The following is a 12729-nucleotide window of genomic DNA, read 5'->3' as shown; positions in this document are numbered from 1 at the left end:
TTAGAAAATTATAGAGTTAAATGAAATCACAAAAGCAACTTTTTTATTAATAATAATAAATAAATAAATAGTAACTTCTTTGGGCATGCCATGACATTTTTATGTTAATCTCCATTTTCGAGAATATTTCCTGGCTTGTTAGGAATAGTTCAAAAATGACAGTGGTATAAAAAAACTGATTTTGAAAAGAGAATTTGGAAGATTGATATTTTTCTTGTATTTCTCATGGAAGTCACAGTAAACCCTGTGAAGTAGGGGATGGCTTCCTTTAAGCTGTATATAGGGGTTCTGTACCCTGACAGGAGGAACCCTGCTTCTGCTGACAGAATCAGAGAAGGAACTTGGGTTTTACTATTGCTAGATCTGGATTAGACTCCTGACTCTGACCGTAAATAATTTTGAAAGAGATTTCAAAATGTCGTATCTCTCATACCAAATCTCCCCCAAGTAAAAAAGATGCAAAAATGTCTAGCGGAGGAATGTTGGCACATCACATGGAATTTAGTACAAACACTGCTTGGCAGAGATAAACTGGATAATTGCTTCTTCTGTCTTCCCATCTTCTCTCTCTCTTCTCTGAACCTCAACATGCTATTGCCCCAATTTCTACTGTGACAATGGAGCTTTTAAAAAAAAAAAAAGATACCATCTTCCTATTATACCTGATTTCCCTTTCTTCTGACCTAGGAATTGTCCTTTAGATCTCATTGACTGTTCACTGATGGTTTCTATTGCATAGCTACCAGACCCAACAAAGATGAGAAAATGCAATTTTCGAGTCAGTAAGGAACAGCATTCCATATAATATTTATATCAATAAATTAATTACAATTTAGCATTAGAATTAACTTTATTATAGGCAAAACAACAATAAAATGATGTATTTGTTGTTACAGATGGGAGAGTGCACTCTGTCCTTTCATGAAAAGCAATTAATTGTTAATTATATTTATTACACTCCCTGAGATTTTTATTTAATTATCTGATACACTGAATATTTATATCACATAGTTCTAAAAATGTTTGACAATTATGTTTATATTATTATTTTAACTATCCACCCAGACAGGAGGCACTGTGGTTATAGAAAGTTTAGTTTCAAATGATGATAATTAAAAGAAAAGGAAGAGGAGAATGAGAAAAAAGGAAGAAGAAAGTCAGGGGAGTGTTTTGCTCTTGGGCTGTAGGAAATTAATATCATATTAAGTAATTCTGAGCCTCTCTTCAGGACTTAATATTAAATTAAACCCTGTAAACACTAATGCAATTTGAAGAGTTTAGCGGGTGTTGCTAATTGCTTTGTTTCTCTTTTTAGGAACATCAGTAATCCAAGTGACAGCCTCCGATGCAGACGACCCCACTTATGGAAATAGTGCCAAGTTAGTGTACAGTATTCTTGAAGGACAACCTTACTTCTCAGTGGAGGCCCAGACAGGTAGAGTGGATTGCATTGTCATTGTGAGTCATGACACATTTTAAGTAAGGAGTCCATGCCTGTTCACTTCATTGCTTTGGCTTGAAAATTTCTTAAAGTTGAGAGAAATATAAGGGACATTCTGGGGGGTTAGCATGAGGGCCAAAACACCTATGTACATGTTGGGCATATGACTGAATGAAGCAAAGCCCAATTATTAGTGCCTTAGCTCATAATAATAAATATTTAATAATTCATCTTGTGAGTTGGAAGTGTCTTAAACTGTGGATTTATGAAAAGGACCCCAAAGCTGATTTAAAGAAGTTAGCTTTCAAAGCATCCTTGGAAGACCTCTGGGTAAACTCAATAGTGTCAGGTGTAATGGTTAATGTTCTTGTTGCAGGAAGATTCAGCACATTTCCAATCTCTCTTTTTGTGCAATAGGTTCCCAATAGATGATACAAAATAAAGAGTAAACCAACAAAGTGAACCAGTATACAATACAAACTCAAACTTATGTTGCACTTCATTTATAACAAATGTGATTCTCCACAAGAGTAAACACTATAATTCAACAAAATTGCTCTTCCACAGTATTATAACAAGGGCATTTTCTTTCTCCATAGTATGTTCTGTATTTTTGAAGAGTTTCTCATACAATTTTCAGCTTTTACATATTGTTTTCTAATTTGGTACTTTTTAAAAAAATTGCTTGATTAGTTCCTGCCTATATATGCATAAATTTACTTTTACCACCTTGTTCTAAACAGCAACTTGAGGAGTTAGAGTTTATGATTTCATAAAGTCATTTGCCATTAGTCTTTTAGTAGAGGATAAATAAGGGATTCATCTAGACTTTTGGAGATGCTAAATACTCCAATCTTTGCTTGAGGAAACAAGGGTAGTAACTACTGAATGAAAACCTACAAAACATCTGACAAATGAAGAAAATGAGGTCTCAGGAGCTATTGAGGTCTCAGGAGGCTATTGCAAAGACACATGCTAACACTGGGGCTTGGGATAGCACAACAAAGACCAACACTTTGTCTTTGTTCTTTACATTTATGCTAAAAATACTACCTTATTCACTGAGTATAAACACTTCCATGTGATCCCTAGAGATGTCAGTAAGCATAGTTTTCATGGAAATCATGTTTCAATGTACAGGGTTCATAAATAATTAAACCATTAATTTATTATGTTTGTCAGTACAGGTGCAAGCTTTGTTCATCTAACTCATCAGTTTACTTATTAAAAATTGATATTAGGATTTTAATGTATTGAATAAAATTTATGATTCCTCTTTAAATTGTGCATGGATTGTAGAAATGTTTCTAATGGGCACGGCTTTAGCTTTTGACATAACCAAATGTTCCAGCCTCACTTTTGACTGAAACGGCGATGAAAAAAGCTCTTCAAAGAGCTTCCTATCCTTCTGACTTGCTGAATTCCCATCTCCACTTCAATATTCATTACCGGTTCTTCTGGATCTTTATTCGTAATTTCATGTAGGACTAGATTCCTGAAGGCTTTTGCTAGAAGTCCAGAAGAGTAGATTCAGATATGGAGAGACATACAATAGGCATTTGTTATTTCAGTGTTCAGGAAGAGATTGCTCCTTGCATGCATAATGAAAAACAAAACTAATTAACATTATGTAAGCATTCTTATTATTTGTTTGAAAATACATACATGCTTTGGGCATGACTACTTTCCGTTATAATTGTCATGTTAAACTGACTTTTCTTTGAGCAAACAGATTCATTTATGTATCTTAACTACCCAGAATCTAAAGTATTTTCCTTGTTGAAATTTTGTCATGAATGAAGATCTGTAATTTTGTATTGCTAACCTGGCAGGTATCATCAGAACAGCCCTTCCCAATATGGACAGAGAAGCCAAGGAGGAGTACCATGTGGTGATCCAGGCCAAGGACATGGGTGGACACATGGGCGGGCTCTCAGGGACAACCAAAGTGACGATCACTCTGACTGATGTCAATGACAACCCACCAAAGTTTCCACAGAGTAAGTAGTTGAGGTTGGTCTTTGCACTCCGATTTTACTCAGCTTTCAAAAAGAAAAGCCTAGAAAACCAAGAACGATTTTCATCATTCTTGCAAAAAACTAAAACATGGTAACAATTTAATCACAAACAAAACAAAGTTAAATGGTATAGAGATATTGAGGAGAAAAGAAGGCACTAAAAGATCTGTAACTCTGGAGACAAAAAAAATCTATGTTTTCTGGTATTTTAATTACTACGTTATTAGTCATGTAAGGTGGGAACTAATTAACCGTTCTTTGTCGCGGTGTCCACATTACTATCCTGCATGTTATCTGTACATTGATCTGTTATTTATTGTTCCATAACAAACTGTCCCAAATAATGGTGATTCAAAAGAATAATTTATCAGTGTGCTAACTTTTCAATTTATGCAGAGCTTAGGAGAGATTGCTGCTCTATTTTATTTCCAGGATCCGCTGCTGACATCCCTCTGTGGCTGAAAAGCCCCACTTCTAAGATTACTTACAAGACTGGCACATTGAGATTGACTTTTGCTTCCTCTCCACATGAGCCTTCCTGTGGCTGAGTTCTGATCAGAAGAACTCCAAGACAACAGGAGCCATCTGTTTTGCCTTTTTTGAGCTGACTTCAGAAGTCACGTGGCTTTCTCACTGTACTCATAAACCTGCCAAAATTTCAGTGCAGTTCATCCAGCCCTCAACTTTCAATGGAAGGACCATAAGATAATGTTAAAGAAGAGGCTTGTGGGATGAGAAATATTCATGTCTGTTTTTAGAAGATGACATTTTAGTATATAAGTAAAATATTATTGTTATTGTTTGGATTAACACAGCTAGTGCTGATTCTTGTGGCATCTGAAAAATTGGCAATAATTTTTAGCCATTGTTACTTTGATTATTGCGCAAAACTTATGATATTGTTGAGGAAATATAAAGAATAACAAAGGAATAAAGAGATAGCTCAATAGTTAAGACTATCTGCTGCTTTTTCAGAAGACCAATATTGGTGGGTCCCAGGAGGATCTGTTGCCCTCTTCTGGTCTCTGCCCAACCTGCACTCTTGTGCACAGAGCCACAAGACACAGATATATACATAATTGAAAATAAAAAAAATCTTTAAATTTGTATTTTTATTATTTTAAATTATGCACTCATGAGTATGCATATGAGGGCTAAGAATATCTGTGAAAGTGCCCTCAGAAGCCAGAGCTGTCAGATTTCCATGGAGCCATAATTACAAGTGTGTTTAAGCTACTTGGTTGGGTGCTAGGAACCAAACTCTGGTACACATAATGAGAAGCATAAATTCTTAACCATGAGCCATCTCTCCAGCACTGAATAAGCTAACTCTTTAGATAAAACTATGTTGAAATATTGAAGTTGATAATAGCCTCTAATTTCACCATCATTTAATTACTAGTTGCGGATATTATAAATATCTAACAAAAGCCTATGTTTTAAAGGTTAAAAAGTGACTTCTGTGTAAGTACAATGAGTGGCCAAAGAAATTTCCAAAGCCACACTTTAACACACATTTGTGTGTGTGCAAAGGTGAATACAGAGTTATAACATAATCATAATGACTCTGTGATTTCTAGTAATGGAAAAATAGTCACAATGAGAATCCTTTCCAATGGAGTCTCTTCCTGCAGAGGACTTGAGGTCAGCACCCATATTTGGTAGCTCACAATCACCTGTGGCTCCAGATGCAGAGGACCTGACAGTCACTCTGGCCTGTGCAAGCACATCCCTACACACAAGATGTACACTAAAAGAGACACATGCACATACACATGAACAATCTTAAGAGTATAAATAAACCAAAAGGAAGGCAATGAAGTAGGACAATTAAGTAGGCCCCTTGGTTATTCAAAGGATTCCAAAGATAGCAATCTATAAAATAGAGATATCAAAGGAGTGGATTATGAGACACATTAGCTTTTGAGGATGCCAAAAGAGATGGGGGAAACTTGATCACCCTGGACAGATTGAAATTTATACAACTTTAAAAAGACTGAGGCTCATGCAACATTGTCAAAGTTGCATATTTCATACTATAAAATGGAAATGAAAAGGGGTAAACAGCATTATTCATGGGTAGTCATTAATGTCCCTTCTTATAAGAAATCATTAAATAATTATGCCCCTAAGGTTCCAGTATAAGTGTTTTCACAGCCATGGACTTGAATGGCATTTCGAGGAAATCACACGATAGCAGGTCTTCTAAACCTTTATAAGTTTTTGTAATTTCTACAAAATGATACTCTGATTTTTCCTTTAATGTGAAGGAAATGTAATATTAAGTTGATAAATCAGTAAAATATAAGCACAAAAGAAACACAGCACTGCAACGGATAGATGTAGCCAACACCACTGGGCTGAGCCCTGAATGGTAGGGTCCCACCACTCTGTCACTCATACAGTGGTGCTAGATCTCACTACTCTACTGAATACTGTCTGGTGGTTTCCTTAAGTGAAACAACACCTTGTCTATTTTCTGCAGTGCCTTTTCAAACATCACCTACCCACTTTGCTCCTGTAACAGAGGTCCAGCTCTCACTTTCGTCCTTACTATCTGGTCCACTTTCAGAATCTTCTCACCTGAGGTTCTCTGACATTGGTTTTTCCTGGCCCTGTGGCTTATTTTGCACATATTCATACAAGTGTCTTGCTCAGTTCCTTCAGTGGAGTGCAGATTTCTCCTAAAGGAAGCCTTCAATCCTTACCTGTCCCAAGTTGATCCAGGTCTCCTTTTCACGCATACATACTTAACAGTGATATGTGTTCAGTGACATACATCTGCATAGAAAAAAAATTATCTCACACTTCTGTTGGGACTAATTGAGTGGCTTTCAGCGGCTTTTCCCTATCTAGAGCCTTCTAATTGAAGTTACTAGAAGCTGTGCCTAGCTTAGAGGATCAAAGGATGGGAATTTCACCTGTTGGCCATTGACTACAGGATATTTAAGCCTCCATGGTGCTATTAAAGAAGGGCTTTTGGTACCAGTGATTGAAGGTCTGTGTATCAGTCTGTCTCTGCGTGTGTTTCCTCAACCTCCAGCCCTTTGCCCAAAGCTCGCGAACGGGGTCTAGTGCATAGAGCAAACGCATACCGGGTCCGCAGTGCGCAGCACACTTCTATATGCACACTCACTCATATAGCATGGTCATACACTTAATTTCCTGCACACTTGTGTAACTTAAACCCTCCTTCACACACACACACACACACACACACACAAACCCCCTACACACTTTTTACCCTTTATCACTTACCATACAACATTTCTTAGCCTATAACATCACACTATGTATAGATACATTTTGTTTTCTTTCTCTTATACCTCTGTTAAGGGAAGGATCATGATGCTCTTTTTATTACTGATGTTCAGAACTAAAGGAGTGTGTGATAGCCTTTACATTCTTGATAAATATAAATATGAAATGTGGCATCATTTACATTTCTGATTACTATACATGTAAGTATGGAGAGAGTAGATTATCTAGAAGCTTCTAGAGAATTCCATGCATGACTAACAGGTAGCATGTGGAGTAAGATGAAATAGAAATATAATAGTAAAAAAAGTTTTGCATTTGTCTCTAAAGTAAATGTGAAGTGCTTGAATCCTTTTAAAGATGGGGTCATTTTTTTTCTGTTTCTGATTCCATGAGCAATTAGCAGTGGTACAAGAAAACCTTGGAATTACCATGGGATATCATGAAAAAGCAAAAAGAAGACCCAGCTGTTCACATATGTGGAGTCTTGCATAGTCCTCCATCACTCTTTTCTTTCCTCTATGGATCAGGTGACCCAATCACCTCACCCAGGACCCCAATATTGTTTTATCATCCTGTAAAGAAATACATTCTTCTAGCAAGCAGGTCATCTGGGACCCTCTTCCCATCCATCCACTTCTCTTCTGTGTTCTACCAATAGAAAGTTCAATTTTAAACCCTTGGAGAAATTTACTGAAATTCAATGAAATCTGAAGTCTTACAGCTGCCAAATAAAAAGGAAAATAAAAGTAGATGTCTTCTTCTTTCAGGCGTGTACCAGATGTCTATTTCAGAAGCAGCTGTCCCGGGGGAGGAAGTAGGAAGAGTGAAGGCTAAAGATCCAGACATTGGAGAAAATGGCTTAGTCACGTACAATATTGTTGATGGAGACGGCGCAGAACTGTTTGAAATCACAACGGACTATGAGACACAGGAAGGTGTGGTGAAGCTGAAAAAGGTAGGTTAGAGGAGTCAGACATGCCAGTCAGGTGATCTGTGTTACCCAGGCAATCTGCAGAAGACAGGGGACTGATGGGTAAGAAATGCACTTATGAGAGACTGAGGGATGACCTCACCAATTTGAAGCCGAGGACTGAACTTGAAGGAGATAAGAGAAGTCTTTTTCATACAGATACTGTGGAAGGTGCTGGCAAAATAGCAGATTATACCCATCTGAAATGGCTGACTGTGTTTTGACAAAATTATTGGGTAGGAGAAAAGACGACTTGATGACCCTGGATTTTTGGAAAGCCACTTTTCCTGGAGGTCTGTCTGCCTAAGTCAACTAATTCAGACTGTACAGTGATCTTATTTTAAACATCCCTAGTTCACTGGACCGTGGGATGTCCCATTAAATTTTAATCAATCTCCCTTCCTCTTTTTTTTTCCTGAACTTGAAGTAATAATAACGATTCTTCCTCCTTATGCACTTAAACCACCAACAGAAACAAAACATATCCCTTCTCTGGATTGATTAAACACTAGAGCTTACTGCTTCCTTTGGCTTGGTTTTATATAAATCTCATATCTACTCAATACTGATTATTGGGCAGATATAGCCCACCTCTCATTCATTTTTAACCCAAGCATGTCATATGAAATAGATTGTTCCAATGTTCAATAATCCCTCAACTTAATTTTGAAATTGAGACTCAGACAAGCTCAGTGACAGTCACGTAAATAAACGCAGAATTCAAATATAGACGGCACGGGAGCAGTATCTCTCTTAAGACATTTTTGGAAGTAACTGAGCCTGAAAGTCAGATAAGATTCACTATAAAGTGAAGAAACAATTACAGTGCATTCTAAAGCAGTTCCCTCCTGATTTACCACTTGAGAAATCAACACCTCTCCATCATCGCAGTGCATGGAGCATTAAATGTGAATTGGCTGAGGGTATTACCTTGGTTTTAATAAAGCATTCCTTTGCTACTTGGTTTTATAGCATGAATGTTAAGTTTCTTGGTGAGAAAGAAAAGATTGGATGGTAATGTTGAGAAAAAAAATTAAATTGAAGAGTCAATAAAGAAACTAGTAGCCGGAGAGGAGGAGAAGGGGGCCCTGGGAGACATTTTCAGCAGGGAGAACACGGGTGACTGACCTTTCCCTGGGACACAATGCATATTGCGTAGGTGAAAATACGCAGGGGACAGAAAACTAAGAAAAGACGGTGGCTGTACTGAGACAGCAGTAAACTCTCAGGTGGGAACTAAGGTAGAGCTTAGATATTTGCAACAGTTTCCACTCCTGACCATGAATTGCATGACCAAAGACGTCTATCAGCCATGAGAGGACGGAGAGCTGTTCTTTCTGGTGCTTTTTTTTTGTAAAAAAAAAAAAAAGTAGCTTTGTGAACTGTGTGTAGCTGTCAACTTTCTTCGTTAATTAATATTACTATCGCCCCTGCATGAAACTGACACACGAACGTTGACATCAGCGATTCCTGTCTCCCATCCTTTGCTGTTCAAGTAATTGGATGGTTGGTTATGCGAAGGTTGTCACCTGTTTGGAGTGTATTCAGGGCATAAACACATACTGTTCTCTAAAGTCCTGAAACATTTAAATCACTCCAATGAAACTCATACATGGCAAATGAGCTCTCTGCATATGATTAATCTGTGCACTTTCCCCCAATTCACTGTTTATTATAGGCGGCGGGATAAGCTTTTACAGAGCACTGACATTTAGATTTAAAACAATGTAGGCTGTTATTTAATTTGGGAGAGAAGATTTACCTTAATTGGCACCACAAAATTCCAAATGCCCACCAGGAAAAAGCAATCAAATGTGAAATTAGGAGACTAAAAATATGGGTCCTTTTGGAAGACATATAATATAAGATTATAAAGACACGTGGAAAGATCAAAGAAACAGTTTTGCATTTTAAAGATTTTCTTTAATATGACATTTTCATTCACTTATTGATTCACCTGTTTATTTTCTACTGAGTTAATCAGTTCTAATTATTTGTCCGTCAGGCTTTGGTAAAAGCTGGGAATCGAAAATTTAAGAGATTGACTGCTAGCCACAGGGAGTCATAGATTAACAGGAGAGTTCAGTAAAAATCTGGTTATGATGAAAGGAGTTTCCTCAGCCCTGACAATATTGATATTTTAGAACTGATGAATCTTGGTTGTAGAAGAATGTTCTATACAATGCAGGGTACTTACAGATCCTGGAGCTCTTCATGTATAGGTTAATGGGTATATACTTTCCATCACCACACTGTGTGAATAGTGGTTGAAAATATTGTCCTAGTCCTTACCAAATACCTTTGGAGTGACTGGGAGCAAAATCATTCTTATCTGAAAACTCAGTTATGCTAAAATGTGTGCTTCCATCTCTATGGGTCAGGAATGGCTCCCAGTTGAATGCGTCATGAGCTGATTCCTGGCAGTCGAATGTTGCTTTCCTTGATTGACAAGGAGGAAATAAGGCAGGAACAGAGATCAGGAAAGGCTGGTTTCAAAGAAAATGGGACTGAAAGTCATTTAGTCCTTAGAGTGGAATGACACTGTAGGACCAGTTGAAAATCTGTTGTTGTGATAAAAAGGAGAGATTTCAGACAGCTGAAGACAGCATAAAACTAATGAAGGAGAAGATGCTAGGGACCTTGAGGATTTGGAGAGCTATCTCCAGTCATGTTTGGAAGGAAGGGAATGTATTTTAAGACTACTGCTCATACCATCAAGACCACATGGCAAAATCATTCTTAGGTATCTGACAGACTTCAAAGATTTGTTTTTAAAATTCTTTCCAAAATAATGAAAGATCTCTGATCCAGGTTCTGAGTTTCATGGCAAAGAAGAAAAAACTATTCTGAATATTTAACTCCCTCTTTGTGCAGTTGTATGCAGAACAATGTAAAATACAGATCAGCCTTTAGGTGGCTTGGTGCCGCTAGGAAGAAAAATCCACTCATCTGCCAGGGCCTTTGGTCAGGTGGAAATTCCACCCACTTGAAACAAACGCCTGCACAGCATCTAAACTGTTCATTTAAAACCAAATAAACCTGTGAGGTAGTGTGCGAACAGCAGTAGACAATATTTGAAGCATTACTTGTTCTAATCAATGTTATGTCTGTTTTTAAATTTTTCTTTGGTCTGTGTATTTGTATACATAACTGTGGATATATAACATTTGCTTGCTTCCAGTCACAGGGTGATCTGATTTGTTAACTTAATGTCACGTCGTAAACACTTTACATGCTGTTATATAACACACATAATCATTTTTAATGACAACATTACATCCCATTCTATCTATGGACTGTGATTTCCTTAATAAAATCTCACAGTTGGATTTTCTGTGCTATCTGTGCATTTCTCCAGATTAGATATAACCTTCTATTGTAGCCAACAAATATTATGCATTTTCAATATTGTTTATTTGTATTTTTTGTTGAATAAATCCCTCAGGGAGAATTTTCAGAGGTAAGGATTAGTAAGCTGGGGTGGGCATTAAGGATTTTATGGCTTATGCAGTGTGTTGCCTCATTTAGTTTTATTTCAACCATTCATAGCGTGAGTATAAATGTCCACATGGGGGAACTACCTCAAATCCTGTTTGGAAGGAGAAAGGAAAATTATTGTAAGTAAATGCTTAAATGTTATTTAGTCATTAACCCTGCTGCTCATTGAGAAAAATGATTGACACCTGTGACTATATGGTGCAGCCATTCCTAGTTATAGAGAGACAAAAATCAACAAGGTTCAATAGATTCCTTGAGGCTGCTTCTCCTTCAGTAGGAAAGGGGAGCTATGAGACTATACACCACTATTTGGGATTCTTGAGCAGGACTTCATAAGGCATTGACGCTGGGCTAGCTTCCAGAGTACTTAGCAGGTTCTCACAAGAGTGGAAAAGCTGTTCTAGACAAACTGTTGAAATTCCTGGAGATCAAGGCATAGAATGATCTAGATGAAACCAGTTGGTTAGAGTGCGGCATGACCACATGCTGCTCAAGATAAACAGGGCTTTCTAGTGCTAACCCGTCTCTTGTCTCTCGGTTTTAGGCATATACCTCCATCAAGTTCAAAAAGGTTTTGCTCTAGGAATATTAGCAGACAGAAATTTCACGTTTTCTGATTACACATCACCTGATCTCAGAATGATCATATTCCAATGTGTGATTCAGTCTAGTCATTACAGAGATTTCCGAGCAATTGCAGCAGCTTTGTATTGACAGTCTATAAAGATAATTTATTTCTGCTTCTCAATGCACTTACAATGATCTAGGAGTTGTTGGGTCCCAACTGGGAAGACAGACTGTTGGAGAGTTAGAGGACATGTTAGGCAGTAGGAAAAAAGAGTGGTCCTTGATTGCACGGAGATGGAGGTGGGAGGTAACAGAATCAAGGATGTTTAAGATGCTTAAGTTTTCTGAAATGATGATGGTCTTGGGTCTGGAGCAGTGCAGAACTAGGACAGTCGAAGCTTTGTGATTGTATGTCCATTCAGAATAAGTATTTACTAGACAAATGACAAGGGCATAGAAGGCAGATGCCAGCCTTAAAAGATCAAGCTTATTACAAATATTTGTTAGCTCTGCCTCATTGGCATACTGCTTAGAAAGATGTTTCTCAGAGTCTGTGGCTTATATTTGTGCCATAATTTTATTTTTCACCTTCACCACTCTTTGCATTTCTTATTCAGAAGTAAAGGGCACTCGCCATCAATCTCCCTGTGACTGTGTCTATTCAAATGCTGCCTTCAAGTTCATTTGCTTACTTGTGAAAAAATATGCGCTACTTATACTTGTTGTTCTATAAATGAACCAATTTGTCATTTATGTGTTCTGACCAAAAGGCAGGACTGTCTTCAGTGTCAATTATTTTTTCCCTAAGAAAAGGCAACCTAATACTGAATGGACTCAGAACAAAGCTATGATATTACCTTTTACCTAGAAAACGGTGAACATCTTTTCAAAGGAAGATTGGGGAGTACAACAGACACATTAAAAAAGCTAGCTCTGAGATGTTCAGGAAGACAAAATTATGTCAATATGTATGT

General features: G+C 37.4%; 1 protein-coding gene across 3 annotated transcripts in view; it reads left to right on the top strand.

The window, feature by feature from the left end:
* The window catches only part of Cdh11 (cadherin 11), a 152021-nt gene that overhangs the window by 110248 nt on the left and 29044 nt on the right, over positions 1-12729 (top strand). For all 3 annotated transcript variants that reach the window (XM_075977046.1, XM_075977048.1, XM_075977047.1), the window contains 3 exons: positions 1316-1435; positions 3274-3441; positions 7488-7675. In XM_075977046.1, coding sequence (XP_075833161.1) covers positions 1316-1435; positions 3274-3441; positions 7488-7675 — 476 coding nt within the window. The remainder of the gene's footprint in view (positions 1-1315; positions 1436-3273; positions 3442-7487; positions 7676-12729) is intronic.

Source organism: Microtus pennsylvanicus, chromosome 6, assembly GCF_037038515.1.
Source record: "Microtus pennsylvanicus isolate mMicPen1 chromosome 6, mMicPen1.hap1, whole genome shotgun sequence".
Lineage (NCBI taxonomy): Eukaryota > Metazoa > Chordata > Mammalia > Rodentia > Cricetidae > Microtus > Microtus pennsylvanicus.
Note: the sequence above shows the minus strand (reverse complement) of the source record. Positions and strands in the feature narration are given on the sequence as shown.